Genomic DNA, 16,767 nt, shown 5'->3' with positions numbered 1-16,767 from the left:
GTTTTCCTGGCACGTAAAATATCAAAATCGTGAAAAAAGCCTGGAAAACGTCAGATATTTCGGACTAATGGTTTCATAGTAACGACGCAAGGGCTATAATCGTGGTATAAGATATAGCGCGCTTGTATAGCAAGTGTCCTGTAAATTATGTAACAAATTAGTTATACATTAATTAAATGAGTCTTCCCCGTGCCGCTTTAGCCTATGAAAACCAAACTTAAGCCAGTATTTATCATTTTCACTGTCTTTTCTTGTCTGTAAACATTTTTATCCGCGAAGCTGGAAGTCCTTGGGTATTACCATTCGCTTTCGATTACCTTCCGAGTTTTCCCTATACATTGATTCCCAGGTCGATTTTTAGAGATGAGCTCCAAATCGAAGAAACTGTATCCGTTTTCTGTTGATTAAACGCGTGTTGATGACTGGCAAACGCATCAACATTTAGGAAAATCATTTTGTTATTATTAATTTATTTTACATTTAACAATCCGGAAGGCAAGCCCCTTTGTCTTTAGTGTGTGTATGCTATTTCATAGGCAAATAATTTCTATATTTGTGAGACTTTTGCAAATTGTGGAGATTTTACATAAAGTACACTTTAATGTTAGATGAAATATCAAAGAAAATTTAGTTATAAATGAGATTTAATTTTTCATCTTCATGTTTGTGGAACTATAGGCACTTGTTCGCCCATCTTCTTTATTTATTCAAGTAAGTACACTGTTTGACCGCTGCTCTTCTTCTCTTACGTCACTTCAACCAACTTTCCACAACTCCTAATATGTACGTGTGAAATTTCATGCTTATAATTGAAGTGAAGCTATTTAGTGCGCATGTGCGTTATCAGCAGTCGTATTGATTCTGAAACCACAATAATTATTTTCTAACTTCACAAGATATCTATAACAGTTGCGAACTGTAGTGTACACCTTACGAAATTTGGTTTTTGATAAAATCAGTTTGTTTATCTTCATCTTGCATTGTAGTTGGAAAGTCCTTTTTAAATCATATATTCTTGTTTTTGTCTTGCATCGCAGACATCAAGTGTTGAAAGTTGTATAACACTTTTATACAAGTATGCCAAGTATTTCATAATTATTTTTTAAAATAAGTTAAACTCTGTTTCAGTGCAAAGGCGAGTTGCAAAGTGTCTAAAAAGGGAAATTATTTTTTGTGAAGATGTTTTTCAGCAATGAAAATTGATATATATTTACATATGAAGACAATAGTTACATGTAACTGTAAATTCCAAGGAAATTCCAACCATAGACACCAAGCTGATTTTGAATAAGTGGGTAGAAGATTTTAAACTCCAGTGACAAGAAGGGAAACTCGAAGTATAACGATTAGCCATCTCCGATAGCAAAATGCGAGTCAGAATTTAAAGAAAAAGACATATCCATAAAGCACATATGAAATTGTTTATCTAAGCCAGAAAAAATATATAATTCAGAACGTTTATGATTATTGTATTGAAAACAAGTAGCAGAATTCAAAAACCTAAAACTGATTCGCCAGCACGATCTGATAAACCTTTTTCATAACCTTTTGTATAAATATTGAAAAAAATGAAATGATTTGTTTGTACATTTTTTTTATTATTCACACTTTAGTCACCAATCCTCCTTTGATGCTGGTCCTTAAAGTGTTATGAGATGGCAGTGAATCTCTGTTACGGTGATGCAACTGTAGCTGAGTTTTAAGACACAAACAGCACATTTTTCCAAACATGTTCTTGGTTTTTTTTCTAAAATCTTTATCCATCACAAAATAATTTATAGGATGAACGGCACAGTTGGTGAAGGCGAACCAATGAGAGAACATCCAGAAGACTTGCATGTACTCTTGACTCATCAGCTGGTTGTTGTTGCTGCCCACGATTGTGGTTACATGAAGAGGAAGCCAGGAGATTGCGTAGGATACAGCAACGCAAATGAGAACTTTGACAGTCTGAATAAAGAAAAAAGAAATTGTACTTGAAGTAATCACATATACAAGACAAAGGAGAAAAAAAAATACATTTTACTTTGCTAGTGTTTAATTTTCAATAGGCTTTGTATATTTTCTTAAATCATAATTGAAAGAGCTTTTTCAATTACTGCATATATTTTAATGTTGATTCAAAAAAGAAAAAAAGTTTTAATCAAAGCAAGTTTGTGAGTACATACCCGTCGTTTTGCCAAGTACATTTCTTTGATTTTCTGAGGATGGTTTTCCCCTGGTGGTTTTCGGGCCCAGACAAGAAATCCAATATAAAAGTTTGAGAAACATAGTATCAGAAGTGGGACTATATATTGCATGACCATTATTGCAATGGTGTAGTAAAGTCGTTCTTTGCTGGAGTTCCACTCTTCCACACACATTTTTCTTGTTTGAAACCCTACATTGAAATATTGCACCCTTGAATACATAGCAATGGGCAATGCTACCAAGAAGGAACATAGCAAGGTGAGCAAATATGTGACTTTGCCTTGAACAACTAAAGACACTTTTTGTGGAGATCGAAATATCACGTAATGTCTATAGACAGTCAACAACATAAGAGACTGGGAACGGTGTACAACTAGCACCAAATGGAGGTAGGCTGAAAAAGGACATAACAGGTCAAAATATGGCCAAGATTGGTAAAGATGCTGACCTATCACTTTAAAGGGAATAGAAATGATTACAAGTCCTAGGTCACTAATCGCAAGACTGCTGATGAAAATGTTTTTATTTCTCCAGTTCTTCTTCGGTCTATAATGCCAAGTCATGATTAAATTTCCGGGAACTGCAATAGCCGTTGTAAGAATGTATAAGCCAAGGAGAATCCATTGCACCGCTAGTCTTCCGTTTGACGTGTCTCTAGACGAGTCACTTATTATCATATATGATGCATTGAAATAATCATAGGTAAAATTAAAATCCAAAATCCACGTATATTCTTCGATCTGTGCCATTTCCAATATGTTTATTGTCTTGAAGTTATGGAATAGAAATACTTTTCTCCAACCCACTCTTTGAAATGAATTAGCATTTCCTCGTGTCTTAACAACCAATAGAATCGAAGTTTTGAAAAAGGTGAGAAAACAATATGTGAATATCAGTGATATTTTTCTTGATTTGAATAAATTAAGTGGGAGAAAAAAGCGATCATAATCATTACTTTAAAATCCGTAAGCAAGCCTTATTTAGTAATTTGATTCTACTGTTTACAAGAATTTGATGTAAATTAACTAGCTACCACCTCCTTACCCTTTTTTCGTTCAATTTCTTGGAAGGAAAAGGAAATTGTTTGTTATGTGTGTGCGGCTCAATTCAATATAATTTTGCAAAACAAAAATAACTAAGGATTCAAAAGGTCTTCCAATAGGTGAAAGAGCAAAATGCATAAGTTTGTTTGTTTTATCGTTTAACGTCCCTCTCGAGAATTTTTCACTCATATGGAGACGGTGGAGAGCTACAAATTTTGACCTATACTCGGCACTCAGGGCCATTGAGCAGTGAGGGATCTTTTTCGTGCCAGCACCTACTGCGACACGGGACCTCGGTTTATACGGTCTCATCCGAAGGACCGGTCTCTACGCCCCGCAGTGGGATTCGAACACGCGACGTAAGGATCAACTCCTTACTCCGCGACTCTAGAGCGAACGCTCTAACCACTGCGCCACGCGAGCGACCAAAATACATAATTAAATGATTTTCATATCATGTGCTACATGTACATAGCGTATTTATGGTTATGTCATGATACTGTGTTAATTGTATTTCATCATTGCTTCTTACACTCCCTCTATTGACTATTCGTATTGTGAGATGGATTTTCCTGTCTTTCCCTCTATTAACTTCCTTTTGTCTGAATCTTAAGACTAAATGCCAAAAAACCTGTCGTTTAATGCATCTTGAGGCTTGTGGTGTGTCGCAGCCCAGAGTACACTGTTACCTAATTTTGGACTCGTTAATATCTTGTATCCAAACTCCTTGCAATGCTACAACTTAATCCTCTACCAAAATTTGGAAATTCATGGCTGCTAGGTTTAAAGCAATAGGGTGGGACAATGTTAGTCATTTATTGAAAATTCACTTCTTTGAGATATATATATATATATATATATATATATATATATATATATATATATATATATATGTATGTATATATATATGTATATATATATATATATATATATTGAAAGAGTACATTTAATCGTTGAAAATCTGCATTACATATTGATATCTACATGTAGCAAGCAAATTATGTGCATGATTATAATGAACAGCTAGCCCTCTGTATTAAAAATAATATTTATGTACCCCATGTTCAAGGATCGGGCCCTAGTATGGACTCGGGTGGTCAGATAGTTTTTACTATATAGTGCACCATATCTTGTTTACTCTTGAACTACTTGGAGACAAGCTGCATGAATACGTATGATAATTATAGTACTCGCAAAATAAAACATACTTGTCACTTGAAACAAGAGTGGCAACGTTACCGTGCCAACGCCTGTCTTGACACGGATCCTTGGTTAACGTCTCATCTAAAATATTCTCAACTTTCAACTTCAAAGTGCCAAGCTCAAGGCGAAGGAAATTTGCTACCGAGTCACTCAGGGGACCTATTTCTATCTGACGTCGTGCGTTGATCGTTAACTTTGAAACATCTTAGGCTTCTAATAAACGCTTAATAAATTTCAATAAAAATCCTTACACAAAGATATATTGCAGAGTCCAGTAAATGTTCAACCAAGCCTCTATCCTTACTCCACACCAAAATATTTTCTGCTGTGTAGAATCTTCAGATGTAACGTGCAACTTCTTATTCAGGAAATCTGTATTCTAAAAAAAAGTTTTGGAAAATTTAAAAGCTCAAAACTTTTCAAACATCAAAAGCTTCAAGACGGAACTTTTCTTCAATTTATACAACCATTCCTCATGATACGAAACATTTAAGAGCAGGCTTTTTGACATCATAGACAACTACTTCCTCAATAAAAAAAAAAAAGAACTCGCAAATTTTCATATCTTTTGATTGCTCATCAACCAAATTCCTTTGCTAATAATCATTCTGCATGCAAGTATTCTGAATTTGATATTAAAAAAGATGTACGAGTTCCTCATTGACAGTATCTATGTAGTCTTTGGAGACCAGGTCTTCCGACAATCTATTGGAATTTCGATGGGCCTTTATTGTGCCCTTTTATTAGCTGAATTGTTTCTATATTCCAATGAAGAAGACTTTATTCAATAGCTTTTATATGAGAAGAAGAAAACTCTTGCTGTGGCCTTCAACTCGACATTAAGATACATTAACGACGTTTTATCAATGAACAAAAATTAATTCATTCATGTCGGCTCGATACATCCTAAGTGAACTCAAAATTAAACATACTACAATGTCTGCCACATCTGTTTTATAATTGAATGTTTTAGCGACTATAGACGATAATGACCAACTAATAACTAAATGTGTGACAAACGGGATGACTTGGTTTTTCCATCGTCAACTTCCTTTACTTTTGAAGTAAATTCCTGCGTATGGTGTTTATATATCCCAACTGATACACAAGAGCATGCTGTGAGTACGGTTAATTTTTAAATCGAGGCATGCTACTGACAAAGAAGTTGATGTTACAAGGAGTTCAACAATCCTGTTTGAATTCAGCTTTTCACAAATTCTACTGTCGTTAATATGACCTTGTTTGTGAATACAACCTCTCGTGGGGTCATAAATTGTCTGACATGTTTGATACTATCTGTTAGGTCTTTGCTTTTATACTAAATTTGACGGGAGTACTCCGTATACCTGATCAATAAAAGAGCTCACGGCTGGTGTGACCGGTCGACAGGGGACGCGTACTCTTCCTAGGCGACGGCTGTGGACACTATTAAGAAAAATAATCCCTTTAATGAGTTATTTTGAGGAGGACTTTTTTGTTAAAAACTTGAAAATGTAACAAATCAATGACGTCATATTTCCAGAATGGTCCTCCTTAATGTCATACCGGTATTCTTTTCTGATTTATCACATTCATAAATTCAACTTGCATTTAAATAATTTTCGGAACTTTTTGATAACATGAACTTTTTAGGGCATTATGAAGCCAAAACCGAAATTCCAATTTGTACCCAGCCTGAATGTTTCCGTGTTTTGACTTGTTTATCTCAGAATCAAAGATTTAAACTTCTTTTATAAACGTATGATTTTAAAAATAACACTAGAATAGCCTGTGACTTCATATTTGAAATCATCAAAGGAGAGTTTTAAAGTTGTCTTTCTTTCATTTATAATAACCTTTATTTATCCATGGTTATACTAAGCATACAGCTAATTTTCATAATGTTTCATACGTGTTTAAAACGTATTTGCAATCATATATTAGCATATTAAAAATAAGTATCTAAATATAGAGTACAACCACAGAACATATAACATGACAGAATTGTTAATAACAATACATTCAAGGATTTGGCACACTAAATGAATTGGAGAAGAAATGAATAGTTTAAGTATTGTTAATATATTTCATTAATTAAATACCCAGATTTAAAAATATCCACTTAACTACAGTTAGGAACATTTTGCGATAGTTTGTTCCAAGGAAATGCAGATGAGTAGCTATATGAACGTTTGTAATTTAGCTCATGGTAACTATATATAGGAGGGTTGTCTATAAAGTTTGTGGACGATGACGTTTTTATCAAAATGAATTGTTTTAGATATACTTATTGTATACCAAAATATTTATGAAAAAAGAATAGTATGGTTTTTACTGTTTGAACTAAATACGTTCGTAAAAATCGTGGTCTTTAAAATTAAGGTCGAAGATAGTGCGCATGGTCTAGGGTTAAAATGCCATAAATTTTTAGATAAAGTGTTCTAATTAAAATAATAATTTTCTTAATGAAACAGGTCATTAAATGTCTCACAAATAAAGCAACTGTCGTCATTTTCTGATATCTTTAGTATCGCTCACTATACAGACGGTGAAAACATTAAGTAAAAACTGCAAGAAATATGTTTCAAAAATTGATAGAAAAAGCGACGTCGGTCATCCGAACGGAACAGCGTCCAATCATACAATTATGTTTTAATATGGCTGAAACGACGCTGAAAAAAATATGTATTCAAACAACTTGAAATTATTGGAATGTATTTAATTCATTGAATTGGGGTATACGAATTTCAAACGGTGTGTACAATTTCGGAGACACTACAAGAAGTGGAAAACCGCTGGTATTTGATGAAAATAGGATATTACTACTCATGATGTTGTTATAAGTCTAGCGCAACGTCGGACTGGGCTGTGCAGCTGTGTATATGAAGTGTTTATTTTGATGGTGCTCGTAAATTATCGTGTATTGATTTAAATTTTAAAATTAAATCAATTTTGTCTCTTCATAAAGATTATTGCACACGCTTGGCAGTGTGGCATGATAATGAAAATGTAGCGAGTGTCCATGAACGTGATAAAAATTCAAAATCCATATTTTTGACGTATCATAAATTAATTAGCGTTTTGCAGACTAGGCCATGCAGCTTGCATACACGAAGTATTTACTCTTGTGTATATAAACGTTCGTGAAATAGCATGCATTGTTTTGATTTTTACAAATTTACTTAATCATGGTCTAAATTAAAATATTAACGTCCACGTTTGCCAGTTGCGGATTTTATTAAGAAAATTATAGTATTTGTCCACGAACTTTAAGGAAAACCCTATATATATATATATATATATATATATATATATATATACCCTTACCAAAATATATAGCCTTCCTGCTAACATTTGCTGCAAGTCTGCAGCAGACATTGCTGCAATGAAGCTAAAGAAACCATGACAGCCTATACAGAGCTTTTGTGTTTGCAGCAAGCTTACCATGCAAATGAGGTTTGCCGCATTTCTGCAGCAAACACTGGATTTTCCAAATATGGAAACCTTGCTGCTAACATTGCTGCACACTTTTGGCAAACATTGCTGCATACCTACGGCAAACACTGCTGCAAACTTGCAGCAAACAGTTCAGTCACTGCTTTTGCACATTCCTGTGTATAAGCAGCAAGTTCGTAGAAAGCCTTTGTCCTGACCTTAATAATAGAGAAAATCCACCACGTGTTTCACTGATGCAAGTTTCTGAAGTGTTGATAGTCTATCTTTATGCTCCTAGACATTAGACAATGTTCCCATAATCTTCATAATTTAAAATATATTATAAAATGTGTATTCCTGACATATACACAAAATTAAAGGACCTTTGCACATGACTTTTAAAATAAAAAAAAAGTATAGTTACCTATTTATGTGAAAGCATACAGACATTTATTGTAATTGATTTGGAACCTTAAATACATTAATGAAACATACAAATGTGATATTAAAATAAAGACTGAAATTCATAATTAGATTAAGCCTACACCAGTTACTTGAACATGCATTAAAGCGATAATTGTTTCATATAAATAAAACAAAATCAGATCTTACCAATTAGATGTTGTGTATGCCAAAGTACACCTACATCCAGAATTATGTTTTTGTGATTATTCAGAATGGTATATATTCCTAACAAAATACTGAAACATCTACAACTTCAATTCAAACATTTCAAAATGGCGAATTCTGTGTTGACCTCAGTACAATCTGCATTTTATTGGCTGATTTGATTTTTTTACTGTTCTTGCAAACTTCCTGCAAACATTCAATTTGTTAAATGTTTCCTGCGAACTTGCTGCGAACAACAGATTGGCGTGTATGTTTCTTGCAATGTTCCTGCAACTGCAACAATTGCTGCATTGTTTGCCGCAAGGCCGCAGCTAGCGGCAATTATCTGCGAACAAGAAAAGTTTCTTTCTGCGAATAATTTTGTTTGCTGCAAACTTGCATACTAATATATATGTATACTAGTTGATGTCGGCCACGCTTTATGTCACTCCTGGAAAATACGTGTTTTTCGGATATTTTGTGTATTTCTTTAGTGTCTGAAGTTTGTATGTCTGTGCGATAGTTAAAATACAAAATGGAGAAAAAGCATGGGTAAGAAGAGCAGACTAGAACTTCCAAAATGGACAAATACCCCTCGCTAGGTGTTTCAGAGAAGGTGCCAAGTCACCAAAACTAGTAACTGATGGGTCCAAGAGGTGTTCACAATTTGTTTAAACAATTAGAGTGAAAATTTACCGGTAATTGCTCATTATATATTTTTGATGAATGAAACTAAGGCAAAATAAAACATTAATACTAATAATAACATTGTTTTTTATTACATTGAAAAAAAATTAATAATTTTTCAAGCATTTCTCTATTGGAAAGTATGAATGTATTATTTATCTTTTTTTTCTACAGTTCTATAAGGAACCAAGCTTCACCTATACGAGTCATTATCAAAAACCGCAGAAATAAATTCTAAGAAAAATCAACAATTTTCTTGTGTTGAAAAGTAATTTTTATTAATTGTAACAATAAACACAGATCTGAAGAACACAAAAACACTAAACTCCCACCTAGAAATTATTTGATTTCAGTAAGAAGTAAAAGAACTGGTTTTTCTAAACTTTTGTCCTTCCTGTTAAAGATAAAAAAAATACAATTTTCACTATGAAGAGGTACAAAATTAATTAAAAATTTGATCAAACTAAATGGTGAACGCATGACAGATAAAGAACCAGTAATATTTTTTCAATTAAACAGAAGCAACACACGTTTTACAATTTTGATTTTAGAGATAATTTTCAAAACTGAACATTTTGTTCAATATTTTCGTCATTTTATAGTCATAAAAGTTAGTATGAAAAACAGAATGCACATGTGTGATTACAACTGACAATTTATATATACATGTAGATCCAATCATTAAACAATCATATATAAACAACATATTTTTAGAATTATAGTGCATGTAACAGGAAAGACAGGCCCGTTACAGGAAAGACAGTATTTTGCATCAGACATGTCTCTCCTGTTACAAAATCCTAATTCTGGTTTAGAGATGATCGAAAAGTAAATATTGCATCAATTTCACAGTTTGAAATCTGTTAATATACTGCCAAAATATAGATGAATCTAAAACAAGTCCATAAAAATATGACAGTGAAAGTTTTTTTTTTACCTTTCAGCTAAAACGTATAACAGGAGAGAACAGAACATGCAACAGGAGAGAAATTTTTGTGTACTCAAGTCAAATTCTTTATCTTGTTAAGCACTGAATTAAAAAAATTCTGAAATTTAACACTGTTGTCCGCAAGTAATGCCAATACCTTAATTACAAGTTTAAGACATGGACAAATAGAGAACAAAAATAATACATTTGTACGACTGTAACAGGAGAGACTTGTCACATTACACAATCTTGTAAATAGCAATTTAAAAAAATGCATTTAAATTAGATTTAACTAGAATTATTACTGAATTACATGTACAATAAAAAAAAACTGAAGAGGTTTTACATTTTAAAAAGTGTTTCCCTAAGCAAATATTAGCTTTTACAATGAAAAAAGTTACAGGAAGGACAATTTGAAAAGTAAAAAAAAAAAGATTAAACTTCCATTCGAAAGAAAAATATTGAATACAACAATACAATTGAATACAACAACTTCTCAAAGATTATGTGGCTCCGGGGCTATAAAACTTGGACGAGCTCACTTTTGATCTCAGTCTCACTTTTAAAAAAGGAATTATAGTGGAAAAGTGAGACTGAGATAAAAAATGAGGTCGTTTAAGATTTTTGGCCCCGGAACCTGATGTATTCTTCGAGAGAAGCCATGCCACGACCTAGTCACTTTTTTTTTCTGTGACTTTAATTTTTTTCCCATGCATAATCCTCGCCCGCGTGGTGCAGTGGTTAGAGCGTCTGCTCTAGAGTCGCGGAGTAAGGAGTTGATCCTTACGTCGCGGGTTCGAATCCCACTGTGGGACGTGGAGACCGGTCTTTGGATGAGACCGTATAAACCGAGGTCCCGTGTCGCAGTAGGTGCTGGCACGAAAAAGATCCCTCACTGCTCAATGGCCGTAAGTGCCGAGTATAGGACAAAATTTGCAGCTCTCCACCGGCAAGTTGTGGCGTCTTCATATGAGTGAAAAATTCTCGAGAGGGACGTTAAACAACATACATACAAACAGACAAATATACATAATCCTCGATTTTGTAATGTGAGTTTCTTCCTTCCATTTTTTTTGGGGGGGGGGGCCTCCGGGAAGATGGCCAATACATTATCCAGAGTATATCAGCATTCATCTATGACCTTTCTTGGCCAAAAGAAGCAGTTGTTTTCTTTCCTTCCTATCCGATGCACGCATGACACATCCCGTATATCATCGTATCCAATGTCTTTAACAAAGCCTGGATACAGACTCTCATCATATGATACAACTACATACTTCCCTAAATATGTTTCCAAATTGTTTATGTCGTTCTCTTGTTTCACACTATTCTCTGTACATGAAGCTATTAAGATGGATTGTTTTTTTTGTCTGATCTGTATTACTCTGATTCTTGTCTCTCAATATGTTTTCTTCTTTCAATCTGTTGAATTCTACACTTTTGTACTCTTTTTTCTTCATGTATCTTTGCCTCTTTTTTCTGATCATCTGCATTTTGGCTATTTTCGTTTTGCTCCTTTACTTCTTGATCTTTTATCACAAACTCGTTTTCACCTTTCATACAGCCATTTTGGTCAACTTGGTGTTCTTCTGTCTTCTGTTCTAGCACTGGCTCTTCAGGCATACTGCATTCGCTGTTTGTCTCAACATTTTTTTCCATTTTTAATGCCTTCCTTAACATGATCTGTATTTACTTTCTGTTGAGATCCTGTGTGTTCCTTAACATCGTTTTGCAAATCATCATTGGGTACCACTGCCACGAAGTGATTTGGTATCCAATTGTAGGAGCTCATATCAGATCTTGTAGAGGTCCAAAAAATGTACACAGGGTTGATTTCACTGCATGAGTAATTTCTCGGCAAGACAACTCTGTTCAAATCCAATCGTACATTTGGATTTCCAAGTTTTGGGTAAATAGAGAATACTGGTATGTTCAAAACCGAAGAAAGAGCATGAATCTGTCAGATTCCCCTGTAAGAAGGATCTTCAGTGTCTCCATTTTGAAAATAAATTCAGTTGTTCTTTCATCAAGAAGCATTCCTGGCACATACATGTCTAAATACTGTGCTTATATTTTTGGCAAATACTTTTGACTATCTTGCTCACAGTCCCTTGAGAGAAAGGCATTGTCTAGATATATATATCCTTGTTTCTTTTCGAACATTTTTATCTTTTCTTTTAATAATTTGTTTTCACGATAACATTTTGTTTCTTCTCGTTTTTTTCTTTTTTGTGCTTGATAGCTTTTGGTGTGAAGAACATGTCCTTGAGTATGTAGATGATGGGCTTTTACTTTGGGAAACATTCTTTTGCTTCGCTCTGACTTGCTGCTTGTATTGTCTCCATCTTTAACGCGCACTTCTCTTCTCTCTCTCTGTCATATCTTTCACACGTTTCTTTACTTTCCTCTCAATATCTTTTCTATACCTTTCTCTTTTAGAAGGTATTCCTGCCTTCGTCTTGGAGAGGCATCTCTCTTTAACCTATATTTTTTTTGTCTTTCTGCATTAGACATCCCTATTTTTATCTATCTTTAAATTAGAAGAAAACGTGCATTTTTCAACTGTTTTCCTAAATACTGAACTTAGGATATTACTTTTTTAAATAATGAAAATATTTTTTTGGCAAAGTTTAATTGTTTTGTTTGATTAAACAGTAAAACTTTTTTCTTTAGGGATTGAAAAATATACTGTCTTAGAAACATAATTTATTGTGTCCTTCCTGTTACACTGAATTAAATATATATCAATATATGTATATAATCAATATATAAAATTGATATTTTAAAGGCTTAAAAAATTTTTTTTAAAAAGACTTTTTTCTTCATAGATTATTTAAATGACATGTATGTGCTTAAAATTAAAAAAAAATCTCATCAATTGTCCATTCTGTAACAATCCCTGTCTTTACTGTTACAAACTTATATTTGGAAAGAAAAACAATGGAATGTATATCACACATTTATATCAAAATAATAAAAAACTGAAAAATCAATAAAAGTCCACATTTTTCTGTTTTTAAGAAAAGTTGTCTGTACTGTTACAATATTATGTCTTTCCTGTTACAAAATCACTTTTTTATGTCTTAACATTCATATTTGATACAACAAAACCTTATTCAGAGTGTGTTCATTTAAAATACTTCTTTATTTAAAAAAATATTTAAAATAATTGCTAGATTAATAAGATAGGACCCAAATCCTCATTTTATTGTAATGTTAGTCTTTCCCGTTACAAAAATTGTCTTTACTGATACAAATTTACACGTAGCAGGATGGACAGTAACAGGATAGACAGTTACTTTATATATGGTTATTTATTTCCCTTATTGCTTACCATACAATGCTGATGTAGCTTTGAAACAAATTTTTAATGTTATTTTGTAAGAAAAGTTACATTTTCTTAGTTCCAATGTTTAAGTTTATTTTCAGTGTAACAGTAAGGACCTAATTTTTTTCTACTGAGTAATTCATACTTACATTTTGGACATTTTCTTCAAACCCATTAAATTTGAATAAGTATGAAACCTCGAAAGGTTCATTCTAAATATTTCTATTTTCTGTTTTTTTTTATTAGCATAACAGGAGAGACAAAAACTCGTGGGACACGCATTTAAGCTTTGATATTTTTAAAACAAGCATATTTAAAAATTATTTAGTGTTTGTGTGGCATATGTTTAGAATAGTTTAATGCATACAACAACAAAAAAATGAGATCAAAATGAACTGAATATGGTTATAAAACACTTGTGAATTCAACACTAAGGAGTGTAGGACGTTGCAAAATATGCTTGTATAGGCATTTCTAAATGCAATTTCTCTTTAAATATATCATACAGCAACAATATAAATATTCTGTCTACTACAGAATAATGTTTTTAAAAAGTAATGTACAAATTTCTATTATTTTTACTTCCTATGATCTTTTATTGGTGTGTGACCAAACTTTTGGTGGATTTTGATAATGACTCGTATATCTACGCCGATAAATAAAGACTCAGCTGCAAGTGCATGCATGAACATGGATATGTCAGTACAAATAACTGAGATAAACAAGATTTTAAACAAATTATCAAAACTTCATATGATTGAGAGATTTGATATCTTAGAACTTCCAGTATCCAACTTGAGAAGGTATTTTGATGATTCTGAAAAAAACGATCAGTTGATTTCCAAAAGTCATTACAGTTTTTCTCTAATCGTGTGGATGTTTTTGAGTAGAAGTTAAAAGATACTGATAGGTGTATTGGTGAGTTCAACCGGAAATCTATGAAAACGGATAAGACACAGACACATAATGTGAACACACCTACGACAAATCCAGCAGAAATTCAATATGTGATTGGACAGGTCTGGGAGTAGTGTCATTACATGCATATGGAATGTGAATAAGAGACTTCGTCAAAAAATTGACGGACAGTCAATTTATAAATATTATGATGTTATAGTATTACTAGAATGTTGGATTACGACTGATCATGTTATTCAGTTAGATAATTATGATTGTCATACTTTTCCTAGAATTTGTGGAAGAGATGGAGATTTTGTTATATTTTCTAGATCCACATTCTCGTTTAAGATTAATATTGTAGAACGTTTCCATAATACTAATGTTTGGGTGAGTTATGTAATAAATATCACTATGAAGATAAACCTATCTATTTAGCTGCCTGTTATATCCCACCTGAAAGTAGAATTATCAAAAAGAGATGGTCGACATTTTTGAATATCGAGAAGAATTTTATTGTTTCCCTAGTAAAGGATATATATATGTTGTGGGTGATTTTAATGCAAGGAGTGGTAATTTATATGACTATATCTTACATGACAAGCTAGAAAATAATGCATCTAATAACCTTCAATCATTTGCAGGCTATGAAAGTGGTGCAGTTTTAACATGTAGACATAATGCAGGTATATTTGTCAATAATTTCGTTTAAAAACATTGATTTATGTAAAAGCACGGGATTACGTAATGTTAATGGTAGATATGAAAATGATAAAAATGGGAGTATTACATTCTATGGGTCAAATGGTGTAAGTACAATAGATTAATTATATTAACTGATGCATCTAGGCTTCATATTTCATAGATTTCAGTAGTGGCAATTTCAATATCTTTTCCGATCATTCACCCCATTAGCTTCACTATGGAAAATAGGTGCAGGAATGAAAGTACTTGTATACAAATTCACTCAGGTAGAACGGCTAGTAAAACTGTAAGGTGGATAGATTGATTGATTTTATGTTGTTTTACGTCCCATTCGAGAATTTGAGACGTCACCACATACCGATGAAAGGTTTCAAATTTAGACCTTCACTCGGCACTCAGGGCCATTGATCAGTGAGGGATCTTTATCGTGCCAATGCCTGCCGTGACACGGGGTCTCATTCGAAGGACCTGCAACTTTCACTTCAACGTGTCAAGCGCTTGGCGAAGGAACAGTTGCTACCTATTTTTTATCGACTTAGGTCAGTCGCGGCAGTGATTCGAACTCACGACCTTCCGATCACGGAAGCAAGCGCTCTATCGACTGAGCTACCGTGACGGCTATAAGGTGGATAGAAGACACTGAAAATACTACAGATATCCGCTGAGTGTTTAGAGAAATGCTGGTGCATTACTTTTACGAAATAATTTTGATAGTTTAGAAAATGTAAACAATTGTGTTGAAAATTTTAGCCATACTGTTTGTGACATAATTTTACCTCAATATTGTAAAGTTATAGAAGGGGGAGATTTATATGAAAGTCTTAAGGTCAGAAGATAACAAACCATGGGTAAATGATAGTTGTAAAGTTAAGTATTCTGAAGTCAGTATTACATTAGTTTAATTTATTTAAATCGGATGAAAACAGAATTAGGCTCTTGGATATAAAATTTAATTACATTTGCATAGTAATTGTAATTCAATTAATTACATTTCAAAATCCTTGTAGTTGTAATGGTAATTTTAATTGAAGACTTTGGGCAAGTATTCGTAATTTAATTAATTACAATCTTGTGTAATTGATCCCCATGCCTGCCTCAATGTGATTCTAGGGTTTTTTTTAAATTGAGCAAAAGGCAATAACGGCACAAGTAGATATATGCGAAAAATCTGCTCAACAGCAGATCCATCCTGATTAATTTGCTTGCGTTTTTGCTTCTCGTATATTGCACACTAAAATTCAGTTTTACTTTCAAGAATAGAGTATTCCAGTAGCCACCGCCCGCCCACACAGGCCCTAATGCTTCTAGTGTTGACGTTTAATAGCAAAAGTACATATGTGAAAATTCAAGCGAAACACGTGATGCCACTGAATCATATAAAGAAGGTCAAACGTCTCACATGGATTCAATTAAACGGTTGGCAGATACCGAAACATTAATTCTTGGTTCTGTATCTTTACAGGAGGTTTGGTTTTGGAGGAAATGGTTTTCCGTAATTAAAATGCAATTTCAAGAGTCATTGTCAATGGGTCTAAAACACAGAAACAACACAAATCTTGTTAAAATTAGAGAGAATTCCTAAATTTAGGTATGTTAATGCTGCAGAAATTCACAGATCCAAAACTACTAGGTAGTTAATGTTGTGGAATGTTGATTTTTTTATGATTTTTTTTTTGAATTTATAGTCAATTTTTTCACACACTGAATTTTCTTAGATTTCTTTGTTTGTCCGATTATGATTATGAAAACACACTGTTTTCACA

At 33.1% G+C, this 16,767-nt stretch overlaps 1 protein-coding gene across 1 annotated transcript; it reads right to left on the bottom strand.

The window, feature by feature from the left end:
• Nucleotides 1–1,517: 1,517 nt before the first annotated feature.
• On the bottom strand, nucleotides 1,518–2,939 carry LOC133182636 (RYamide receptor-like). The gene is made up of 2 exons (XM_061317483.1): nucleotides 2,169–2,939; nucleotides 1,518–1,950 (listed from the first exon to the last, which is right to left on the bottom strand). The coding sequence occupies exons 1-2, from the start codon at nucleotides 2,937–2,939 to the stop codon at nucleotides 1,603–1,605; spliced, it is 1,119 nt and encodes a 372-aa protein (XP_061173467.1). The 3' UTR covers nucleotides 1,518–1,602.
• Between the last annotated feature and the right edge of the window lie 13,828 nt (nucleotides 2,940–16,767).

This window comes from Saccostrea echinata, unplaced genomic scaffold, assembly GCF_033153115.1.
Source record: "Saccostrea echinata isolate AGI-Se365-2 ecotype Australia unplaced genomic scaffold, CSIRO_AGI_Sech_v1 ptg000009l, whole genome shotgun sequence".
Classification (NCBI taxonomy): Eukaryota; Metazoa; Mollusca; class Bivalvia; order Ostreida; family Ostreidae; genus Saccostrea; species Saccostrea echinata.
Note: the sequence above shows the minus strand (reverse complement) of the source record. Positions and strands in the feature narration are given on the sequence as shown.